This window comes from Acomys minous, assembly GCF_964271855.1.
Source record: "Acomys minous genome assembly, chromosome: 1".
In the NCBI taxonomy this organism is placed as follows: domain Eukaryota; kingdom Metazoa; phylum Chordata; class Mammalia; order Rodentia; family Muridae; genus Acomys; species Acomys minous.
The window spans coordinates 58,479,237-58,503,662 of NC_140483.1; the positions used below are offsets into that span (position 1 = coordinate 58,479,237).

The 24,426-nt window shown below is 52.6% G+C and overlaps 1 protein-coding gene across 3 annotated transcripts; it reads left to right on the plus strand.

Annotated features, from left to right (window-relative positions):
* Positions 1-23,561, plus strand: IKBKE (inhibitor of nuclear factor kappa B kinase subunit epsilon). 3 transcript variants are annotated; one of them, XM_084783718.1, is made up of 22 exons: positions 1-250; positions 780-868; positions 2,650-2,760; positions 3,327-3,467; positions 3,750-3,879; positions 5,257-5,438; positions 5,563-5,723; positions 6,924-7,034; positions 7,217-7,396; positions 7,985-8,181; positions 8,852-8,916; positions 8,993-9,084; positions 9,214-9,300; positions 12,693-12,768; positions 12,889-13,004; positions 15,185-15,261; positions 18,330-18,369; positions 18,758-18,859; positions 20,081-20,177; positions 20,861-20,973; positions 21,148-21,219; positions 22,821-23,561. In XM_084783718.1, exons 3-22 carry the CDS (start codon positions 2,674-2,676, stop codon positions 22,852-22,854), a joined length of 2,160 nt encoding a protein of 719 aa, XP_084639844.1. In that variant the 5' UTR covers positions 1-250; positions 780-868; positions 2,650-2,673; the 3' UTR covers positions 22,855-23,561. The 3 variants fall into 3 exon arrangements, with proteins under 3 accessions (XP_084639844.1, XP_084639845.1, XP_084639846.1); XM_084783719.1 differs by lacking the exon at positions 22,821-23,561 and having other exon boundaries at positions 21,067-21,198; XM_084783720.1 differs by lacking the exons at positions 1-250; positions 780-868; positions 2,650-2,760 and having other exon boundaries at positions 3,328-3,467; positions 3,698-3,879.
* The last annotated feature ends 865 nt before the right edge of the window (positions 23,562-24,426 follow it).

Consider the following 24,426-nt stretch of genomic DNA (forward strand, 5'->3'; position numbering starts at 1 on the left):
GTGTGGCAGAAGTAAGAGCCTGGGCTCTGCTGTGCTGGGTACCCCGCTGCTGTCAGAGAGGCAGGAAAGGACTCCTCAGGCCCAGGACCCAGCACCAGCTTTCCTGTGGATCCTCAGGGGGGGGGCCCATGGCTACCAGCATGTCCTAGGCACTGCCCACGACTGACTTCAAGGACTGGAACCCCTGGAGATACCCAGCCAGCCCCACAAGTCTGCATTCCCTGCCCCCACAGCTAAAATGGGAGATGGGGTGAGTGTGTAGCATCTGTGGAGGAGGGGTGGCCTCGGGGAGCCAGGTGGGGCAGCTTCAAGGCAACACTCAGCTGAATGCCCCTCTCCCTGTGTCTTTCCTGTGGCTGTGGGGAGCTTGACGTTGCCCCCCCCCCCCACTCCTTCTGTAGGAAAACACTTTCAGAAAGGATGGCTTGGAGGCCAGTGAGGGGCTGGGATGGCGATGTCCCTGAGGAGACCCACTACTGGTCAACAAGGCTCCCCTCCTGGGCTTTGCTTCCCCAACGTGCTGATGCAAAACCGGGGTGAATTCAGCTTTGGATACCTCTACTGACCTCTGCTTGGGATCTTTTCCCTGACGCCCAAAATAGCTCCCAGAGAGGCTCCCAGAACCTCTGGAAAGAGGCTGGAAACCCCCCAGAACTGTAGGGAAGGTGACAGCAGGGGAAAGGTTAAAGGGCTGGGACTGGTGGCCTTTGATGGGGCTGAGAATCAAACTGCATGAAAGGGGGCCTCTCCCCCACCCAACCCTTCTGTTTCCGGTGTAGCTCAGCTCCTGGACTTGCCCCAGACAGAAATCCTAACACACATTTGCCAGAGAGAGACTTTACCCGATTCTGGGCCACCCGGAGTGCACGTAAGTACATCTACCATACAGGAGCCCCCCCACCCCACCCCAGGAGGATGGGAGTCTGAGGGCAAGCTGGTGTTGATTCACTGAAGGCTGCTGTGCTGTGTGTACAGAAGGAGTTGGGGGCAGGGCTGGATACAGAGGTGGTCCAGATGTGCCATAGTCAGCGCTTCTAGGCACAGAACCCAGGTCCATGCTGCCCATCTGGGGTTCTGTTCTGTGCATCACACTGCCCGTCTCTCTGACTTCAGCCGCTTTGCCCCAGCCACCAAGGCTTGGCTGAGGGCAAACATGGGTAGAGTTATGAAGGTGATATAACCTCCATTTCCACACGTCCTGCCCGAATCTCGCATCGGACTGACTCTTCAGCCATACGGAGAAACCTGGGTAACTTCTTGCCCTCAGAAGGTCTCCTGGGAACCCTTGCTTTTGCACAGTGCAAACAGGAGTCTGAAACTAGGGTGTGACCTTCCAGTGGCTTCTGGTTCAAAAGCTGACTTTCCCCGAGTTCTGCACGCTTAAATTAGACTACAAGCTGGGATGTCACTCGCTCAGTTTGTTGAGTGCTTGCCTAGCATGCACAAAGCCAATGGTTCAAGCCCCAGCACCAAGTTAATAGGGAAGAGTGGTGCACACCTATAATCCAAGTGTTTGGGAGGTAGACGCAGAAGTTCAGGATCATCTTCAAGACCGGTGAAGATACCCAACTACTCTGTCTTAAAAAACAAAACAAAGAGACAGACAGACAGACAGACAGAAAGGGCTAAGAACTGAGCCACCTCTGGTTTGAGAGAGAGAGAGAGAGAAGAAGGAAGAAGAAGGAGGAGGAGGAGGAGGGAGGGAGGGGGAAGGAGGGAGGGAGGGAGGGGGAAGGAGGGAGGGAGGGAGGCTCTAGTGATGCAGCTTTATTTCAAAGCCTTTTAGGGATGGCGACCCTCCGTTTGCTCCTGTCTTCAGGCAATCCAAAAGGCCGACTCTGGCCGTGTTTTGCAGACAGGCAGTGAGTGTAACTTCTGAGGTTACATTTTCAGGAACCTGATTTTGGGGGGAACAGGATGAGAACAAAGCTGGGGAGCAGACTTGTGGAGTGTCTCAGATCCTCCCACACTCTCCTCCATCACCGGCCCCTCCCTCTCCCCCTCCCCTCCTTCCTCCTTAGCAGTCTTCTCTGCAGCCCTGTCCCTTCTGGTAAAGCACTGAGCAAGACCTGCCTGCCTGGTGAGCTGCTGTTAGCTCCTAGCACTAGGAAGTCTGGGGGCCACCAAAGCAGAGAAGGTGGGAGCTCGAAGCTCGTGTTGCAATCCTGGGGATTTGTGGTGGTGTGACTGGCTTCTGCCTGACCCTTGCTGACCCAGGGCCCTTCCTCCTGTGGTGTGTCTGTTTCCTGGGACAATCCCAGGCCTGGGTGCAGAAACTCTGAGTCCCTAGCCTGAAAGAGGTGATATAGAAAAGTTTGTCCCTGTAGACTGGCCTACCCCTGAAGGGTGCTAGAAGGGACCTGGGGCACAGGGCAGAGAGAAGTCCCCATGGGTGGAACACATGCAAGCTTGGGGCCCAATAGGACCCTCCTCTAAGTGTTTTGCTTCCCTGGGCGGGGAGGGGGGGAGGGGAGGGGGGGGAAGTTACTTAAACTTCCTGGGCCACTATCTCCCCCAGTTCCCTTGTCTGTGCCCTCCTCCATGAGCCCTTTATGGGATGATCTTAGAAGCTGATGGCTAACAGTATCTATTGCAGGTCAGGCATGAGACTTTGGGGCCCCTGCATGCTTGTTTGCTTTGTTTTCCCAGGTGGAAGGTAGCCAAGGCCCGGAGATGCAGAGTACTACTAATTACCTATGGAACACAGATGACCTGCTAGGGCAGGGGGCAACCGCCAGTGTGTATAAAGCCAGGAACAAGGTAATAGCAGCTCTGGCCTCAGACCTCTTAGTGTCCTGAAGCTAGCCCTCCCTTGGACATTAAGATTCTATGTAGCTGAGCAGGGTCCCAAGACTCCGTCTCTGTCTGTTCCGTGATTCCCTAGGTTTGGGCTAAGGTGTGGGATGCTGGAAAAATTCTTTGGAATGGTGCCTCTGTCACAGACATGTTGGGACTAGAGAAGAAGACAAAAAGGGGAGGTGACAGCAAGTGAGATGCAGGAGTTGCAGGGCTGGGAGGTTGGGCTTGTTTGGGTTTGTCCTAGAGAGGTGGCAGAGCTGTGTCAGAACACACTCTGAGCTCAGGAAGCAGAGGTAGACCTCTGGGTCATTCTTATCTGTGGCAAAATAAAAGCAGTAACACCCAGTCATCCCCCTGGGGTTATCAGGTGTGTCACTTTTTAAGTGCTGCTCCAGCCCCTGAGTAGGGGAAGGGGCTGCAGGTGTGAGCCCCTGCTGGGGAGAGGGGGAGGTGGCAGCTCCCCAGCAGGGGTAGCACCTGTGTGGTCCCCATGTTGATTGATTCTCTCCCTGTGGCCCACACGTTAGAAATCTGGGGAGGTGGTTGCGGTAAAGGTCTTCAACTCAGCCAGCTACCGGCGGCCCCCTGAGGTACAAGTGAGGGAGTTTGAGGTCCTGCGGAAACTGAGCCACCAGAACATCGTCAAGCTGTTCGCTGTGGAAGAAACGGTGGGTCTTCTGCTTGGTCAGAGGAGGATGCTCTAGACCTTGACCTTGGCAGTCCAAGGGAGAGGCAGACGGAGCTCACCATCAGTCTAGAGACATTTGGGGAGGGTGTGGGACGACACAGGGAAATCTTTGGAAGAGGTAGCTGTGGGTTGGTTCCGGTGGCAAGAAGGCCAGGCTAGAAAGGGATCTAGGGCTGCGGGCTCTATCTAGGTAAAGCAACCTCCTGACAGGCGGAAATGGGAAGCACCCTCCTCCCCGAGCCTCCTTCCGTCCTGTGCACAGGGAGGCAGCCAGCAGAAGGTGCTAGTGATGGAGTACTGCGCTAGTGGCAGCCTGCTGAGCGTGCTGGAAGACCCTGAGAACACATTCGGCCTTCCCGAGGAGGAGTTCCTGGTGGTGCTGCGCTGTGTGGGTGAGCCACGCCCTGTCCCCCAAGGTCCAGGCCTTCCGTGAGGGCAAAGTCCTAGAAGAGTGTGAGCTTCTGAAACAGGCACCTCAGCGAGCCTGAGGCAGAGGGACGGGCCAGGAGGAAGCGGTGGTTGATTCTGCTCAAAACTGTAGGACGTCAATGCTAAAAAGATTGTTTGCCATTGTTGGAGGCAGTGAGCATCAGTCACAGTAGGCAACTGGGGAAAAGGCCCAACAGGGTGCATTTATGGCGCCTGCAGGCGGTGGCGTATAACTGTGCAGATGTGGATGAAATCAAGGGACCCTGTCCTGAGGAACGCACTAGCCGCAGAAAGGCAAAGACCACACTTCCATGGGACACAGCCCCTTGGGTAGTCCGGTTGCTGGAGACAGATGTAGACTGCTGCGCATGCGCAGGGGCCTGAACGCTCAGACTAGGGAGCGCGGGGTACCAGGTGTGGAACTTCACCTAGAAAGGAGATGAATGTTGGTGATGTTGATGTTTGCATGATAGTGTTAATGTGCTTAAAGCCACTGGGCTGTGTGCTTACATCGAGGGGCCTCGTTGCTTACTCCCCACATTGGGGAGGTTGAAGCAGGCCGATCAGGAGTTCCACAGCAGCCTGGGCTACACACTGAAACATATCCAAAAATAAAAACCCAAATTTTTTAAATGATAAATTTTGTTAGGTATATTTTACCAAAAATAAATAATAATATAGAGAATGTGCCCTGAACTCCCCCAAAGAACCAAATGAGTCTTGTATTCTAATGTCCTTGAGACCAGCGTTTTGCCTACATGTACGCACACGTGCTACATGTGTGTGTGCCTGGTACCCTCAGAGGTCAGAAAAAAATTTCAGATCCCCTGGATCTGTAGTTACAAATGGCTGTGAGCCATCATGTGGGTGCAGGAAACTGAACTCAGGTCCTCAGGAAGAGAGGTGAGTGCTCTTAACGGAATCATTTCTCCGCCATCGCCTTAAAAGAATTATTCAATTATTTCTACGTAATGTATATGGGTGCTTTGCCTACGTGTATCTGTATGTGTGACTGATGTGACCTTCAGAGGCCAGAAGAGGGCGTCGGATCACCTGGAGCTGGAGTTGCAGTTGTGAGGTGACCTATGGGGGCGGGGAATCGAACCAGGGTCATCTGGAAGAGCCCACAGTGCACGTTTACCAGCGATCCGTCTCTCTAGCTTGGAACGTCCCTTCTTTGCCATGGCGGCATCTCATCTCGGGTCTCCAGTTTTCCCTGTGCCACTGAGCTCCCTGTGGCAGCTCCCTGTCTATTTGGATCCAAGGAAAGAGCCTTCACCAGGACAAACACTAGACTGACTCGTCCCTAGCCTAGCTACTAGTGCTCTGTCTGTCCCTAGTGGCTGGCATGAACCACCTGCGGGAGAACGGCGTCGTCCACCGTGACATCAAGCCAGGGAACATCATGCGCCTGGTCGGGGAGGAGGGGCAGAGCATCTACAAGCTGTCGGACTTCGGGGCTGCCCGGAAGCTGGACGATGACGAGAAGTTTGTTTCTGTCTATGGTACAGAGGAATACCTGGTAAGCGACATGCCGGAGACCCCTCTGCCCCAAGCTCCTGGCCCCGTGCTTTGTGCTCCCCGAAGAGTCCCCTAGGAGCGCCCACACTGTCCCTCCATAGCTGCTCTCTGCCTTTCTCCCGTAGCACCCTGACATGTATGAGCGGGCAGTGCTTCGCAAACCCCAGCAAAAGGCGTTCGGGGTGACTGTGGACCTCTGGAGTATTGGGGTGACCCTGTACCATGCAGCCACCGGTAGTCTACCCTTCATCCCCTTTGGTGGGCCCCGGCGCAACAAGGAGATCATGTACGGTGGGCTATGGGACAGGGAATGAAGGGAACAGGCCAGTCCTTGGCAGGCACCTGGCCCTTTCTCCCCCTCCCCCACCCCCGCCTCCTCCCACCAGGCCTTGCTGTACCCCAGGCCCTACCTTGATCAGAAGCACAGCCTCACCACTCTGACTTAATAGAAAACACTCACAGGCCTTGGTCTCAGTTCAGTGTTCCCTCCAGCCCTGCCCCTACTCCTAGAGCCTCATGTCTCCTCTAAGGCTCAAGGACACCTATGTGGTTACAGAACCTGCAGGGTGAAGACGGAGCTGGTAACCAGGTCCAGGGACTTCCTAGTGTCTGATAGGAGGAGCTGAAGACAGGGGCTGCCAGGGATACGGCCCAGAACAAAAGAGATGTAAAGCAGCAAATGAAGGGCCCTGCAATACAAGGAGCTACTGAGCCCGTTACTGATGCCACACAGGAAAAAAGTACCAAGCCTTGGGACAAGTTGCCAAGGTTCTAGCTGGAGGGTAGTTGGGAAAAAAAAAATATCTCCTGAGGAAGAAAAGCAAAAGTTTACATTGTCTGTAGGTAACAGGCAGTTGAGAGGAGAGGGCTTCAGGGTGGCAGGGCAGTCCATTAGAAGCACTTGTGTGTGACCTGGTTGCAGTTAACAGCCTGCAGGGGTTACAGAGAGGAGCGGCACAATGGCCTTGGAGGTCCAGAAGTGCCGGGGTCTAAGGCAAGCTTTCAGCAAGGGGTCAGGAATGTAAAACTGTTCTTGGTTGGCTTCCATCCTGCAACAGGAAGACATCTGAGTTTTTTTTTTTTTTCTCTTATCAGTGGCTCATCAGGAAGGTTGGTGCATGCACCCTTGCTCCCGGGACAAGCTGTGTGGAAACAATACCATTAGGTTTAGGGACAAAAAGGAAAGCTGCAGCGGAATGGGCTGTCAGGGAAGGCTAGATTGGAGGGGCAGGTGGAAAAGTGAGGAGAAAATGTGTGGTGGTTGGATCTAGGAGAGCCATAGCGATCGTGAGAAGGGCTCTGCCTAGAGCAAGGAGCTTGACTGGGCAGAGGTGACCTCACAGGGGGAGCCAGGGTACCATAATTTCATTTTCCAGCCTACCTCACAGCGGCTGGGTGGCAGCATGGTCTGTTTGGAGTTTATTGTTTCTTAAACTGATGGATGGATGGAAGAGGGCACTAGTGACCTGCTTCTGCCCCGCTACAGGTATAGAATCATCACAGAGAAGCCAGCCGGGGCCATTTCAGGGACTCAGAGGCAGGAAAACGGGCCCCTGGAGTGGAGCTATAGCCTCCCCATCACCTGCAGACTGTCCGTGTAAGTGGGAGGGGCAGGCACCCTATTGAATCTGGGCCAGGGATCGCCTCTCTGCTAAGTCAAGACTTCCAGGCTATCTCAGCAGAGCCCTGGGGCCCTCCCGCTTTTCTTCCGTAGCCTGGGGAGTTCCATTTGGGTGCGTGGGCCCTCGTTCTGACGGTCCTCGTGTCTTGTGTGTGTAGGGGGCTGCAGAGCCAGCTGGTGCCCATCCTGGCTAACATCCTGGAGGTAGAACAGGCTAAGTGCTGGGGCTTCGATCAGTTCTTTGCGGAGACCAGTGACATCCTGCAGCGAACCGTCGTGCACGTCTTCTCCCTGCCCCAAGCGGTCTTGCATCACATCTATGTCCATGCCCACAACACGTGAGTGGGAACGGAGAAGGCGAGGGAGTAAGAGCTCTGCATCCCCGGTCTAAGCAGTGATGTGGGTCAAAGGGAGCTTCTCACGTTTGGGGAAAGTACTATTTGCATCAAGCCCAAGTCAAACAGACTTCCTCCTTGTTTGAGTCCCGGACTCTTCCCCAGGGCTTGCACAGCCAGTCTCGGAGACGGGGCGCTCTGTTTCCCGGCTCTATGGTTTACTGTCCATAGAACCCCTTTACTCACTAAATTCTTGGTCTTTGCTGTTTGAGACAGGGTTTTGCTGCGTAGCACCAGCTGACAAACTCTCATTTTTCCTGCCTCGGTGTTCCAAGAGCTGGGGTTACAGGCGTGTGCCCCAATACCTGGAGCACCATATGGGGCTCAGGAGAGTTTTAATAAGGGTATGGCAGGATTAGGTACAGAGGCTAGGCGTTGGAATCCAGGATCCTCTTCCCATTTGCATGAACTCTGCCCTTCGCCTCTCCATCTTTGATGAAAAAAACTATACCCTGCCCCTAGCCCTACCCCCAGAAAAGCTTAGCCCTCCCCATGGTGCCTCCCGACACCTCCTTCCTCTCATGTGTCTAGGATTGCGATCTTTTTGGAAGCTGTATATGAGCAGACCAACGTGGCGCCCAAACACCAGGAGTTCTTCTTTGATGGTCACCCTTGTGTCCTTGAGCCAAGCCTCTCAGCACAGCACATCGCCCACACAGCGGCCAGCAGCCCTCTGACTCTGTTCAGCACGGCCGGTGACACGCCCAAGGGGCTAGCCTTCAGGGACCGTGAGTAGGGCCACTCGGGGTGAATCTGTAATACTTGGCCCATTCTCCTGCAGAACATAAGGGTTTACAGCCCAGGGCATGCCTTACTTAGTTTCCTAGTGAAGGGTTTCTATGCATGCCTCTGAGTTGCCGTGTGACTTGAGCTGATGACTAGACTTCTTTGGGCGTCCCCAGGTCTTCCAACAGAGATGGGGCCTTTGGAGCCATAATGCCCTCAACCAGCTCTGCCATTGGTGGGGGTTTCGAATAGTTTGAGTTTTAAGAAGCGTGAAACCAGGCTGCAGGAGAGAAGGGCAGGTGGAGAGGGGCCCAGAGCTTTTCTCTTTCCCTGATTTCTAGAAATAGCATTCCTTTTCGTTTGGATCAAACTTAGTCCTCCTCTGAGGTGAAGGAGGGGCCTCTAACCTTGCAAGAGAATAGGGGTCTACTGGCTGTAGAGGCAGGAGCTTTGAGCTTTAGCATGTAGTTCTCATATACGACCACAAGGTGGCAGTAAATAACCGAGACTTGAAAGATCCGCAGGGTCAAGGTTTGCAAGGCGTTGGGGCACAAAGAGTTGGGAAGCTTTAGGTGGGATATCAGCAGCTATGAGCTGGGAACAAGGACAGATGGTCTCAGAGTTGACCCAGTCCATAGAAACAGGCTCCTCAGACAGAGTCTTTGTCTGCAGCTGCTCTGGACATCCCAAAATTCGTCCCCAAGGTCGACCTACAAGCAGATTACAGCACAGCTAAGGTGAGGGGCCGCCCCCAGGAGGCAGAAGGGGATTTGACGCTGGGAAGGACTGATCCTGCCTATCTGTATGTTTCAGGGAGTGTTGGGAGCTGGTTACCAGGCTCTGTGGCTGGCGCGGGTCCTGCTGGATGGGCAGGCATTGATGCTTCAAGGGTTACACTGGGTCCTGTGAGTACAGTGGAGGGCTGGCGGAGGGCATACCATACCAGACCCCTTCTGCCCCTCTCTATGGCCTACATGCACAGTGCCCTCTGGCAGAGGTGCCCCCCCCCCCCGACTTGGGTTATCCTCACACAGGGAGGTGCTTCAGAACACCTGCCAGCAGACACTGGAGGTCACGCGGACAGCCCTCCTCTTCCTCAGCAGCAGCCTGGGCAATGAAAGGTGAGTGTATTTTCAGGGCCCACTGGGGCCCTTCAGCTCTCTTCTCTTCTCCTCACCCCTGCAATGGACCAGCCTTCCCCCAACCAGAGCTCTCATCCTGTTCTTCATATCCTGTCTCTCCAAATGCATATCCCTATTGGGCCTAGTCCTGTCTCCCGCAGAGAGATATGGGGGGGGGGGGGGCGCTGCCTCTCTGGGCTCCAAAGCATTCCCTTACCCAGGAAGGGCAGCCTGGAACCCATTGTGGCCAAGGATGGAAGCCATCAGGGGCAGTGCTGTTGGTTGTCCTCTGGCCATTGTCTTGGCCAGGGCAGAGACGGGATCTCAGGGCAGGGTCCGTACTACCCCAGCACAGTCAGTCTCTCCTTGGCACATGAACTTGGGGAAGGGCTCGCTAGGGATAAGGAGCCAAGCCATTAAGGGTTTGAACCCAGAAAGCCTAGGTTGGTAGGGGGGTGGAAGGAATGTTCTGAGGCAAACGTCCTGAGGTGAAGTTAGAGAGAGGCGTGGAGTTTTGGAGGGTCCACTTAGAGAGAGAGGTTGGTACCAAGAGTATGGACCACTTGTGATCATTTGTGGGTAAGAGGTGTGTAGAGGAAGGTGTGGGGTGTCTTTCTGTCTGCCCCTTGCCCAGGATTAACAGGTTGTTGGAGGAGGCGGGTGTCAGCTAGCCAGAGGCCAGGGGTGTCAGGGGGATGGAGGGGGATGGAGAACAGAGGAGCCTGGGCAGAGAGGCAGAGGCCAGATGTGGCTTGCAGGGACCACAGGTCATTAGTGCCTTTCCCTGCCTGGGCTTCTGCCAGTATCTAAGGCTTCCCAGCCCAGTGTTTTGCAATCTCATTCTTTCCCAGACACCCTCAGACCTATAGGTTCCTCGAAGCCTTAGAGTGTAAGGCTGCAGCCTTACCAGCTCCCTCTAGAGTGGGGTGGGGGGGCATTTTAATGAGTAAAATGTCACCTTTGGTGCTGGTGGCAGTGTGACTTCCTTCCCAGCATGCCCTGCTTCCTCTCTTTAGTGTGCTTTCTTGGCAAGGCAAGCTTCTTGTCCTTTGTCCTGAGGGTCTGTGGCTAGAGGACTAGCTGGACATCAGGACAGGTCTCAGCAAACCTGAGGTTCCCCCAACCCCCATAATATAAATTTTCCCCCCTCGACAAGTCAACAGTCACACATGGGATAGCTGCTATGTGCTAAAACACGGAGAATCTCTAGTGGGACAAGTCATAGCGCAGCCCTGCCTTCACGGAGCCCCTGTGGATCCCTGAGACCCTCAACCCACCTCTCCTGCCCGCCCCTGACCCTGAATTTCCAAGCTAAAAGATACAGGGTTTTCTCTTTAGTTGTCATCGTGTAAGCACTGTGCGCTCAGGCAAAGGCAGGAGGATCTCTGTGAGTCTGAGGACAGTCTGGTCTACATAGCAAGCAAATGCCAGGACTCCATAGAGAGACCCTATCACAAAAGAAAGAAAGGACAGATAAGAAAAAGAAAGAGGGCTGGAGAGATGGTTCAGAGGTTAAGAGCACTGTCTGCTCTTCCAGAGGTCCTGAGTTCAATTCCCAGCAATCACATGGTGGCTCACAACCATCTATAGTGAGATCTGGTACCCTCTTCTGGTGTGCAGGCACACATACGGGCAGAACATTGTATACATAATAAATAAATATAATCTCATATAAAAAAGAAAGAAAGAAAAGGGAAAGAAAGAACGGGAAAAAGAGAATATATGCTAATATCTGAGAGGGAAAAGTGGACACGGAGGTCCCGCACCTAAACAAAGAGCTATTTGAAGTTGATACCTGTCAGCAAAGGGAAAATCAGTTTTCTCCAACGGAGTGTCACTAGCTGTAACAAACCACTCCACAGCAGACCCCATGGCCAACACGGAATTAGTCCACGCTGGTTGCTTTTCGCAGGGAAGGGAAACATGCCTATGTTTTGACATTTGTCTTATTGGTTTATTGTTTGTTTTGATTTTTAGGTTTTGTGTGTGTGTGTGTGTTTTGTTTTATTTTGTTTTGTTTTAAGAAGGAAAAAACACAAAGTTGGGTGGTAGGGATAAAGAGATAATTGGGAGAGGGGAAAAACATGTTCAAAATATATATCCTGTATGAAAATGTTTAAAGAAAAAACGGTGGGGGGAAGTTTTTTAAAAAGAATATACGCTGATGAGAGAAAGTCAGGAAGTGTGGAAACGCCTCCCGCCCAGACAGGAGTCCCCACACTGCACGTGTCCCTGATCTCCTCCACTAGTCTGTGTGAGTGTAAACTGTCATCAGCGTTTTGTTCCCTGGCGTTTTATAGCCTGCTTGTCTGGGCTAGTGAGCCCTTTCCTGTCATCTTCTTCTCCTTTGTACCCATCATGACTGGAAATTTTCTATCGTAATTGTCCTACGATGTCTTTTTACAACTTGTTTTGTCCAAACTGGGGCCCAGCCCAAGACCACATTTTGTGTCCTTGAGTTTAGCTGCCTCAGTTTCAGTTCTCCCCGGTGCCTTTCGCGCCACTGGCTCATTGGAGGTCCCCAGCTCTTTGCCCCTCCCTCAGGTTCAGGTGACTTCCTGTGGTCATTCGCTTCCTCTTCCTTCCTGGCATTTGGTAAGTTCGGGGGATTCCGGGGACTGTTGGATTCAAGTTAACCATTCTGTGTTGGAACCATGCTGGGTACTTCCTGCGTCCACACTGCAGGTAGTGGTCATGTGATTCCTTTACTATGTAGGTGTATTTTTTCCTGCAAAAGAACCAGGGTAGGGTTACTTCGTCACCTTGTAAATGTCCACCTTTCAATCATTTTTGGTTGAGTTCAGTGCCAATCACTTCACTGGGGCAGGGGGATGCCCCACAATGTGCTATTGGTAGCCAAGAATAAGTTTTTCTTTCTTTCTTTCTTTCTTTCTTTCTTTCTTTCTTTCTTTCTTAGTTTTTCGAGACAGGGTTTCTCTATGTAGCCTTGGCTGCCCTGAACTCTCTTTGTAGACCAGGCTGGCCTTGAACACACAGAGGTCCACCTGCCTCTGCCTCCCGAGTGCTGGGATTGCAGACGGGCACCACCATGACCAGCTAAGAAATATGATTTCTACTGGGAAGACCTTGATCTTATATAGTTATAGAACTTTCTAACAGGGAGTTTACTAATAGCCACCTTGCACTGTAGGTTGTTCATGAATCCTGGTGTTTTAGTCCACTTCAACTTTTACTCTGGGTACACTGCTTGACAATATTACAACCACTGTGTCTATGGCCCGTGGCCTAGTTGGTTCTCCTGTGTCAAACCCTCTGAAATCTGACAAGACTGTCCCAAAGAAGCTGTGCCCGTTGTGTGGGTACAGAAGTCTCTCCCTGCTTTATCTGCTTCCTGAGCCACGAAACATAACCTCATCCTTACTCCCCTCCAGGTTCAGCAGTGGGGCTGGGATAGCTGACCTCCAGGAACTGAAGGAGGCCACAGAACTGAGGTCCAAGCTGCAGTCGGTGAGTTAGCCAGGAGGGCGGAGCTGTACAGGAAACAGGGAGTGGGGACAGTGGCCTGCCGCCTGCCCGGCATAGCCTTGAGCGAAGGACCCCACTGGATTCTCTCTTTTGGCCCCGCAGTTCTCAGAGGTCCTCTCTAGGTGTTCCCACAGTGTCACGGAAACCCAGATGAGCCTCAGCTGCCTGGGCGCAGAGCTTTTGAAGAACCAGGATCAGATTCGTGATGACAACAGAAGGTCTGTGGCATTTCTGTCATCTGTGTGATGAGGCTGGGAGGTGCTCAGTCATCCCACAGGCTCAGACGCTTTCTCTGAGTCAGCTTGATTGCTCTCTTCAGGGGCAGCGTACTAGGGTGTGGGAGGGGGAATCCAAGGAAGAGGCAGGCCGTCTCCTGAGACCAGCATCAGGAATGTGAACCTGGGCCCTGCCCTAACTGGGGGCTTGGATAACAAGGAGAGGGTCACAGCAGACACTGTGGCTCTGCTGAGGAGTTTGGCTCCCTTTCTCTGGGCGTGTCGGCCATGGAAGTCCTCTCACTTTGAGCATCGCTGAGTCTGCCAACCAGTGGCACTGTGAGAGAAGGTTTGCTCTGTGAGGCTCATTTACCACCAAGTCACAATCAGTAAGTGATGGGTGGGCTTCAGGTCAGACCCACCCACCCCCAGAGCTTACAGCAGACAGGGATTTAAGTTTTATTTTGTTTTGCCTGGGCTGTAGCACAGTGGTAGAGCACTTGCCTAGTGTGTGCTAGGCTCCAGGTTCAATTCCCAGTACCACATGATAGATAGATAGATAGATAGATAGATAGATAGATAGATAGATAGATAGAAAGATGAATGATAGATTGATAAATGATAGATAGACGATACAGGCTTAAAAACTCTGAAGAAAAAAAAAGCCAAGTGTGGTATTGTACTCCTTTAATCTTAGCACTCACAGAGGCAGAGGCAGGCAGATCTCTGTGAGTTCGAGGTCAGCCTGGTCTACAGAGCGAGTTCTAGGACACCCAGAACTACACAGAGAAACCCTGTCTCAAAAACAAAGAAAACTTATTTTATTTTATTCTTTTGTGCGTATGGGTGTTTCACATACATTGATGTGCGTGCACCACATGCATGCAGTGCCACCAGCGACCAGAAGAGGTCCTCAGGTCTCCTAGAACCGGAATTACGGATGGTTGTAAACCCCCATTTGGGAATTGAACCCGTGTCCTCTGGAAGAACGACAAGTGTTCGAAACCACTGAGCTATCTCTCCAGCTCCCCGACTTGCAGCTTTTAAAGAGTCTGATTACTGTTTTTCACAAACCTAAAGATGCCTACCCATCCACAAGCTGCTGCCTGCAGAGCCACAGCCGCCTTTGTCCCCACTGTGACCATGGCACTGAGGACTCTATGGTTCTAATGTCCCATGTCCTTAATTCAAACATCTTTGAGAATGGCAGAGTTTTCTTAGCTCTTTTTTAACAGAACCTAGTCTAAAATGAATATAGTCTTGTGTCCTCTGTCTCGTCTATGGTAAATGTTTTATTTTCATTTTCATTTTTTTTCTGAGACAAAGCCTCGCTGTGTAACTGTGACTGGCCCAGAACTCACTATGTAGACTTTCAGTGGTCTACCTGCCTCTGCTTCATGAGCGCTTGGGAGTAAAGGTGTGTGTGCCACACCCAGCTCTTATGGTAGACAGCATGAGTGCATTGGTTAGGTGCCCATCCACCCCCCCCCCCACACACACACACTCGGCTAGTGTGCTCCCCAAACCCTCTGTGTGCACCGAGGTGCCTGTTTGGAATCACAAGACAATTCTGAGCTCACAAAGGTGAACTGGTAGCCCTAGGTGCATCTCAGTCAGTCTTACCCTCCACCGCAGCAGGGGGGGCTGCCTGAGCCCCGGGAACAAGCTTACACTTGGCCCAAATCCAGAAATACCTGAATTGGTGGTCACCTTGACACCTCTGGGAGGAAGTGGCCCAAATAGGACACCCCAGTGCCCTAAAATGAGTGGTTGTATCCAGTGGGAAAAGCTAGGGAGAGAAGCAGGATTGACTAAACCCCAGGCTGACAAGGCCTTCGGGGAGGTCGCCTCCCACCCCACCCCTGCCTTCAGGGACCATGAGTTCATTGCTGTTTTTAGGGTTGTCATTTCCTCCTATGGAGTAGGTATTGAATCCATTGTGACTACCCAGTCCAGACTTTCTTTCTCACCTGCTGCGGGAGGGAGCAGGAATGATAGGAAAGATCTAGAATAGAAAAGGAAGACTTGATCTACATTATCTAAGAAAGCTAAGAGACAGGCCACTTTCCCTGACTCCCAGATCACACCCCACCCCACTCTGTTGCAAGAAGCCAGCGCAGGAGAAGAACACCCTCCCGTCCCTACCACTGTGCCGTTTGAATCTTCCTGCTTTCTGCCCACAGCATCCAGAAGATTCAGTGTTGTTTGGACAAGATGCACTTCATCTACAAACAGTTCAAGAAATCTAGGATGAGGCCAGGTGAGCTTTGGAAAAAGCCAACAACTAGGAACCCTGCCTTCCTCCCTCCCCCGCCCCCTCCATCTACCGAGCTTTGTTGGAGACTCACTCAGTGTCTAATACTGCCAGGAGCCAGGGCGCATCTGGCCCAGGGCAGGAGAGCCACTGAGAGCCGTTATACCCATGTGTATTGCCATGAGAGAAACTCAAGTGACACGGATGCAGGGCACAGGAAAAGGGAGCTTGGGTAACGTGGAAAGGGGCCTGGAAAGGAAACCCTGCCTTGAAGGGCACTTTAAGAAGTATTCTTCTGTCTTTTATTTGGTTTGGTTTTGGCACACGTGAGTGCATGTGTGTGCGTGTGTGAGAGAGTGTGTCTGTGGTCTTGTGCATGCATGATGCATGTATGAATGGATGTGTGTTTACATGTCGTGGAGGCCAGAAATTGATGCTAGGCTTCTCCTTCAATTGCTCTACACCTTATACTTTGACGCAGAGTCTCTCACTTGAACCCAGAGCTCACCAGTTTGGCTAACGCAGACAGCCAGCTTGCTCTGGGGATCCCCTGTGTCCACCTCCCTAACACTGGGCTCACAGGTACCCTGCCCCCCAGCATTTTCACTCTTGCTTCAGCACTGCACTCACCGAGCCCTCTCTCCAGCCCCTCAGCTGTGTCTTTGGACACCAACAAAAGAGCCAGTTTGTCTGGGAAGGGGGGCGGGGCGGCGGCAGGGTCAGAGAAATTCTCATTAGAGTTCCTGGGCTGGGCGGTTCATTACATCATCTTTAAAGTCCACAAAGGCCTTCTGAGCAGGAGCCCTCTACAGGCTTAAGAGTGGAAAGCTGCTCCGCTGAGTTGGGTGAGGGTGAGGCTTGAAGCTGGAGAGGGTGAGGCTGGAATTGGGGAAGCCTGGGAGCAACCCCCCCCCAACCCCCCCCCCACACACACAGTTAGCTAGGGAGTTAATATGTCAGGGTTCACTTCATCCCTGCCCTAGGCTCCGAACATTTCCACGTCTTTCTCATTGTCCAGTGCCCTCCTGGCCCCCAGGGTAATCTATAAAGCACCATCAGGAGAAACAATATCTAGCCATATGTGTAATTTAAGTTTTCCCACAGCCAAATTAAAAAGAAAAAAACCAGGCAAATTTAATTTAATATATTTTATTCAATATATCTTAATGTCATTTCAGCATATGCTTAGTATAAGCAAAGCCACTAAAGAGATACTGTAATCACCTTTTCATGAATTTCCAAAATCCCGTGTGCATTTTATACTTTATATCTCTGTCTCGAAGATAAGCAGTCAGTAAATACCGTAAGGCGTAACAAAATTAAAGAGCTGCATTTAGTGAAAAAGATATTTCACCCTGCTTCAGTTTTAAATTTCTCATTATTTGAATACATTCGATTACAAATCCAGGTCTTCGGTCACCATGGCCACATGTCAGGTGCTCCATGGCCGCCTGTGTCTGGTGGCCATCAATGAGGGCACAGAATATATCCTCTCTCTTTTGGGGCTTTCGGCTTCCCTTGAAGTCTGGCCTCAGAGGCCACGGGGAAGGCAAGCCCTCCTGCCTCAGGGAACAGCAGGGCCTGGGGCTCCGCTAAGGTCTGGTACCGAGCTGGTCGCTGCTGTGGTTCCAGGAGAGGGTTGGTCTACCTCTGTGCCTGGAACACTAGACCCTGACACCCAAGCTTTAAAGCATGTTAAGCACCATCCTTAGGACTCCCCAAATCTTCGTGTTATTTTGTCCTCATAAAAACTCTATGCACCGCTGAGTGCGGTGGCGCACACCTTTGATTCCAGCACAGGAGAAAGGCAGAGACAAGTGGAGCTCTGTGAGTTCCAGACCAGCCCGGTCTATATAGTGAATTTGAGGCCAACCAAGGCTAGGCAGAGAGACCCTGTCTCAAAAACAAACAAACAAACAAACAAACAGAAGCAATCTTCTATGCATCACAGTTTCCTCGATTGATAGTTTAGGAAACTGAGGCACAGAATGGCCAGTCAGCTCAATTAGTCAAGGTCCAGCTTCTGTTAACCATCTCATTTTATAGCCTCGAGAGTTTCCATAGTTACTGCTCTTTCAGAGTGCTTTGTTTAAAAAAAAAAAAAAAAGGACCAAGGGTGGCACCTGGAGTGTTGCATGCTGCCGTTCTGGAAGGCTGCTTGACAGTCTGCAGCCCATGCTCCTGTGAGCCCCATAGACATCCATGCGTGCATGTGGCCGGTTCACAAGCCACATCACTTGCACACAGCCGCCTGCTAGCCCGACCAAGGGCTGGGGTGTGTTCAGGTCCCTTGGCTTTCACAAGTGCAGGCCCAGGAAGGGGATCCTGCTACTGGGGTGATGGTACAGGAAAATGGAAGGGCAAATCAACACCCTCTTAATCCGTGGTCCTCAACCTTCCTAATGCTGTGACCCTTTAATACAGTTCCCCATGTTGTTGGGGACCCCAACCATAACATTACTTTTGTTGCTACTTCATAACTGTAATTTTATTTAAATATCTGTGTTTTCCCGATGGTCTTAGGTGACCCATGTGAAAGGGGTCGCAACCTGCAGGTTGCAAACGACTGCTCTTTATCCTGGGGCACTACCACCACTCGGGAGACCCATTTCCTCAGAGCCCAGCAGGGGGCAGTCTCACCTCAGTGCCTGAGCTTTAAGGTCTTCCTGGAGGTAGCCTCCTGCAGGCAAGGACACTTCTAAGCAAGTTGTTTCTTCTGAAAATAGTTGCTGGGGGGCAAGAGGGAGAGTTCAAAGGTGGTGGCCTGCCTGTGAGTGGCTCTGAGGATGCCAGTGGATGGAGGGCCACAGATGCCCTAGCACCCTTGAGGACCAGTTCACACAGCATTGCCACCTGCAGGGTTTCCCAGCTCCTGGTTCCTGATGCGAGCGTGCACGCATGCACACACACACACACACACACACACACACACACACACACACAGAGAGGGGGGGGGGGAACAGGCTTGCCTCCCTCTGGAGCCCCATCCTGAGATCCTATAAACTAGCCCCCACCTTAGGCCGTCTTACTCTTTTTAACTTGGGCGGTGACGTCATTCCCGTCTGTCCCTTCAGGACTCAGCTACAATGAGGAGCAGATTCATAAGCTGGACAAGTGAGTGGCCTGTTCCCAGGTGGGCAAGGCGAGGTGGGGGTGGGGGATAGTGGGGGTAAGAGGTCATCCGGATGGAGTGAGTCTTCATTCCAGGAGGGAAACTGGGAAGCGAGCGCTCGGACCCTTGGCCGTGGTGGCTTGGGGGGTGGGACACTGCCCCGCTGAGTCAGAGGTTTCTCACAACCAACCTTGATGTAGCTGGCTTTACTCCCAGCATGAACAAGTTTGTTTGTGGGGTTTCCTCTCTAGTTATTCTCTCTGATCCGCTTCTTCTGGCTCCCCGCTGTTGACCTTAGCATGCCCCCCCCCCCCCCCCCGCCTGGGTTCTCACTCACTGTTTCCACTCTTCCACGAGGCCTCCCTGATCTGTTGGTCTCTGTGATTCCAGGGTGAATTTTAGCCATTTAGCCAAGAGGCTCCTGCAGGTGTTCCAGGGGGAGTGTGTGCAGAAGTATCAGGTGTCACTGGTCACACACGGCAAGCGGATAAGGTAAACAGCCTGGTCCTTCCTCTGAGCTCAAGGGGCCTGGGAATGGCTGTAGCCCTCTCAGACTTCAGAGGCCCCAGGGGCCTGAGGAAGAGAGGAGTTAGTGAGAAGTGCTGGGCCGGGCAGTCTGCTTGGAGATCTCTACAAATGTGCTTATTGGATTCCCCAGGTTTGCACACCAAATGTTAACCATCCCCTTTTTCAGATGAGGGGACCAAGGCTCAAAGAACCGGTGTCTTCTTAATGTCACAGAGCTAATAAATAGGACACTGAGGACTAGAACATGGGTGAAGGTGTCCCTAAAATCTGGATTTCACCTGCCATCCCTGTGTGTTGGGATGGGTCTCGGCTCTCTAGGGAGAACATCAGCTCCCCTAGGGAAGAGGAGAAACAGCCAGGGCTTCAAATGGGCATGGAAGCAGAGCCAGGCAGTGCCCACTAAACACGCCCCCCTCATACTCTTCCCAGGTTTGGGACTCCCTTTCTCTAGCAGGCCCATGGTCCCCTACTGTACTTTCCTGGGACCCCTGAGAAGAAAGGTCGGCTTCCTGTGTGCTATGTGGCCTGTGGGCTTGTCATGGGGCTGAGTTAATCTCACCCTCACATTAAAACATAATGCCTGACAACTCCAGCCCTCTGATTTCACAGCCTGGGCAGGTCTCAGATCTCAGTAGTTTAGAAGCTGTCCCTGATAATCCCAATGTGTATCCAGAGTTGAGAACCAGCCTTTGGTTTCATGGACCCGGGGCTCTTGATTTCCTCCGTGCAATGGGGAAATGTCCCTGTGTGCCCCCCCCCCCGCCCCCTTATTAGAGAGAATTTTCAAGTCTTGCTCTTAATTTTGTTAGGAAACGGAAGTGTGGTTAGGAAACCTCACATGAATGCTCTAGTGTGGGCCAACAGTGCTCACAGAATTGCACTAGCCTGGGCTGTCCTCTGTCTCGCAAGTCTCACCTGGCTCTGTGCTAGCCATAGTCACCTGTGTGACCCAGGTGCATTAACATGGGTGGGGTTATGTATCCCCTCCCTGGTTCTGTTGGGCTCTTCTCAGTGCCCTGAGGGGCAACTGTCTGCAGCATGGCAAGGACAGAGTCAGTGCTTAGGAACTCCTAGTAAGCTGATGACACCTGCCCCCCCCATCCCCACCCCCCTCCCCCCCATCCCCACCCCCCTCCCCCTGCAGTGGAGAGCCACGCCCTACTCTAATCTCATTCTCTATATCAGGCAGGTGCAGACGGCCCAGAACCACCTGCACCTCATTGGCCGCTCTGTGGCTGCCTGTAACTCAGAGGCCCAGGAAGTCCAGGAGAGCCTCAGCAAGGTGTGGATGCTTTGGGGGCACTAGGGGCTGCTGGGGCAGGAGGGGTATTTGGATCACTTCCTGCTTCTGGGCAGAGCAGCCTTGACCAAACTCAGGGATGCGCAGGAGGGTTGGAGGTCTCTGACCCCTGCAAGATAGGAACATTGCTAGTGATTTCAGACTGAGAGTCGGTGCCAACAGGGACTCTGGCTGCTGGCACAGCTGCCGGCAGGTTCTATGCAGCCTGGAGGTCCCAAGGCTGCTCCGAAGAGGCTATGTGAGGGAGCCCTCCTTGGCCTTCTGATTCACTCTGCCAAGGCAGCTGTCTAGCTGGCCATAAGAACTAAGAGGGGGGGGCCAGGGGGAGCTTCCAGGAGACTGGTACACGTGGCTTCCCCCACGTGGTGTGGGCAGCCTCAGACACTGGCCAGGAATGGCATCTGTCCCAAACTGTGGCTTATACTGTGTCATAAGAGGTTTAGGTTAGACCCAAAGGGGAACTTGGCCGACTGAATCATTCAGTTCAGCACAGACGAAGGAAAGTGCTTACGACAGTGTGAGGACTCCCAGAACAGGAAGGAATGGCACGTTGAAAAGACCAGATAGTTCCGGGGGCTCTAAGGAGACCCTTCCTCAGCCTATCCCCTACCCCGCCACACGTGAGCTGCCATGTCCTTCCTGACTAACCCATGGCCTCCCTGTAGATCTTTGATCAGCTCCTCCTGGACAGAGCTCCTGGACAGGGGGCTCAGGGCTCACCACAAACCATGGCTCCTCATCCCATGAGGAGTTCTGATCCAGAGGACTTGGTCTTCCAGTAAGTGCTGGAGAGTTGGGGTTGGGGGGAAGCGGGGGAAGGGGCAGGGGAGGAGGGTGCTGAGGCTAACACCACCTTGGCTTTATCCCAAAGAGGCTGCTCCAGAGCCTCTGCCAGTAAGCTCTGGACCAAGTGACCTGGGCCTCAGCCACCCCTTTCTTCTGCCTTGCACAGCATGCAGGAGCTTTGTAATGATATGAGGCTGTTGGCCTTTGATCTCCAGGACAATAACCGCCTCATCGAAAGGTAAGCATCTATGGTGTCTGGGGACAGCTGTGTCCTCCCTGCTGCTAAGCCCAAGCAGGGTGCAAAGTTCCTGGGTAGCCCAGGCAAGATCCATCCCTCCTTGCTGCTAAGCCTCAGGGCACAAGGTTCCTGGGTGGCCCAGGTCAGGATCCATCGTACTTACTGATTCTCTAAGCACCCCTGGAGAGTAAGGGCCTCATCTATAAGTGGGGTACCATCCTGAGGAGGTGTGTGTTTCCTTCACAGGCTTTGAAGCTTAGCCTCGGTACATCGGCATGGGGCGTGGAGGCAGGTGGACTTGGGTCTGGGTCATGCTCTGCACTGAGTGTGGGAAATACGCCTAAGACTTTTGAACACTACCCCTAGAATCCTCCTAGGTATCCTTGGAGTGGATGCCACTATTGTCATGCCCTGAAACCACAGCCCAGACAAACTGACATTTTTGTCCAAAGTCTGTCTCATGCCCCATGGGCTCCAGCCTTCCCACCTGGAGTGCCCAGGCTGGTGCATCTCCAGACAGGACCCCCTCCTGGGTGGGTGGGGACCAGCAGCAGTACTCAGGTTTTTGGGATTCTAAAAGTCATAAAAGAAAACGTGGGCATGGACATACACACCAGGATAGCCAACTGCTCAAATAACTCATGAGTACATTTGCAGGTGGAAGTTCTGCTCTGTAGCAGTCCCACTTTGTAAAGCAGTTTGTTTGTTGGAGACTGGGTTTCATTGTCGTTGGAACTCATTATGTAGACCAGGCTGGCCTCGAATTCACAGAGATCCGCCTGCCTCTGCTTAGAGTGCTGGGATTAAAGACATGCACCATTAAGCCTAGCTTCACGCATGCACGGACTTTTAAAGCCTCAAAGCCCAGCCCCAGTGGCTCACCTCCAACAAAGCCACGCCTCCTAAATCTTCTCAAATGGTTCCACCCACTCAGCACCAAACATTCAGACATGAGTCTCTGGGGCCTACTCTCATTCAGACCAACACAGCATGCTACTGTAAGCCAGTAGAGTCGGGGACAGGAGATAGGGCAACCAGGAACAGATCCTGTGGCTTGTGTCCTCAGTTTTGGAGGGATCCTGGGTCGGGGGAGGCCTCTGCTCTGCTTCATTCCAGCTGGAGGAGACTCTATCTCCTCCTCCTCCACTTCCGCCCTCTTGAGCAGGAAGCGCTGACCATTAGTGCCAACATAAATCTTTCTTGCTGTGATTTATAGTCTATTTACAAATGTCTCAGAACTTTATTTTAGTGAATCTGCATTTCCTCATTCAGACGTGTGCAGCCAAAGAGCCCAGAGAACCAACCAGTCTGAGCCCCTTTTCTGGCCTCCCAGGGTGTCTTCCCATTGGAACAATGGTGCTTCTAAAAGTGCAGGGGCTTAGGGATTGCTCCAGAGACCCTGAGCAAGGCCGGAGTCAAGGGCCTTTTAAGGCTTCCATGTGATTCCAGTGCGGAGCTGAAAAGCAGAGAGCAGTATCTGGGGACAGGCTACTCCAAGAGGAGACCTGAGGACTGTGTGCACTTGAATGTGGTGGCCCTGGGCCGTCATCTTCAAGTTCCTTCAACAGTTGGGCCAAAATGACCTGTGCTTTTCTTTGCAGGCTACATAGAGTCCCGCCAACACCCGATGTCTGAGCTCCCTGGGGGTGCACATGGCCTGCAGAAGCGTTAGACTCATTCATACGGTTACCCTGCAGCGTGAGACCAAACTCAGGCCATGTTATGGTCCCATCTCACCAGCCTACCTCTCTCTTGGCCACTGGCGAGCAGATTCGCATTACTTTGACTGCCTGTCCTCTTGGGAAGCAGCTGGGACAGGGACTCCTGGCCATCCCAGACAGTACCCACAGAAGAGAGCATGCAGCTACCACTGCCTTACCCAGACACCAAGACTTGTTCCTCCTCACCTAGGCCTGGAGGTCTGAACTCCCGTGGGCCTTGGGAAGAAAGGCTCAGCCTGCTCACGCTCTGCATTTCCTGGGGACCAGCAGGCTTCTCCTGAGTCTTCTTCAGGGTGCTGGGTCAGAGGGTTTAATCTTCAAGGATTTCCACTGAACACAGCCTGCTGTTCCCTGAGTGTCCCCGCTCCCTGGCCACAGGCAACCCATAAACTACTGGAAGCCTCTGCATTTGAAAACAGTGGGTAGTTGAGGCTAACTGCTGGCACTTTGGGGATCCCCCTTCTCCTTTCCTCCCTGAGGCACCCATTGGTTCTGGGGAACAGCTGGTCAGTATTAACAAGTAGCCATGCCAACTGGACAGCTGTTGGAACCCAGAGTCCTAAAGAGAGAGCAGGCTGGCACCTTCAGAAACAGAATAAATGTGCTGCTTTTTTCTGTTTTCCCGAAGCTATGATACCTGATGGGAAAAGGGTGGGGAGGCCTTGAGGTCTGAGAGGGACCTCTCCAGAGAGACATTGGAAAATGGAACACAGCGCTCATTTCCTGGTCCCCGCCTTTTCCCTAGTGGGTTCTGATTTTAGGGGCGATGGCCTTTTCCTAAGAGCTCCCGTTTCCTGCCCTGTCATTAGGGACCACAGAAGGAGCCTGGATGGGGAAGGGGTTTGCCTTTATTTTTTATTTTTATTTTTATTTTTTTTTTTACCCCCAGGCCTAACATCTAATCATCTGCTGCCTTCCCTAACTCTTATCACTGTTCACAGCCTTGGCTGTGTCTAACCTGCTTGAGGACCACTATAGAGCTTTCCTTTACGAGCCCAGAAACTAGAGGGGCACCTGGGTAAAGCTCTCCGACCTGTGCAAACTGCTTGCGAATTCAGTCTTCCTTCTCCAGCCTTCCTTTACTCAGCACAGCAATGTGTCTTCCAGAGGAGAGGAGAGTGAATAGGAAGCCCCACTGTGTGCTTAGAAGCACGAAGTCAGCACAGTGACTGGCCCCAATCGACCCCCGTCTTTATGAAAGTCTCTCCATCCCTGGAGGATGCTCACCCTAACGACCCAGCAGTGCCAGGAGTGGGAGAGAAGGCTGAGTCCTAGAGCTGATGTCCATAGACCAAGCAGCCCAGGGGGCGGGGCCAGAGCCTCAGTGCTTTTTCATGTGTGCTCTCTGACCCTTAAGCCCACGGACTCAAGTTCTGCCATGATGACCCCAGCACCAAGCCACTTCTAGCATGATCTCTGGGAGTGAATTCAGGCCAGCCTCTGCTCACCAGTGGCCCAACAGGGAAATCCCACAATAGGTTTCCCC

Excerpts from the sequence above, each read along its gene's own strand:
- IKBKE (XM_084783718.1), top strand. The coding sequence starts at position 2,674 with ATGCAGAGTACTACTAATTACCTATGGAACACAGATGACCTGCTAGGG. Across the intron at positions 18,370-18,757 it reads CAGATTCATAAGCTGGACAA|GGTGAATTTTAGCCATTTAG; the intron begins GTGAGTGGCCTG and ends CTGTGATTCCAG. Across the intron at positions 18,860-20,080 it reads ACACACGGCAAGCGGATAAG|GCAGGTGCAGACGGCCCAGA; the intron begins GTAAACAGCCTG and ends TCTCTATATCAG.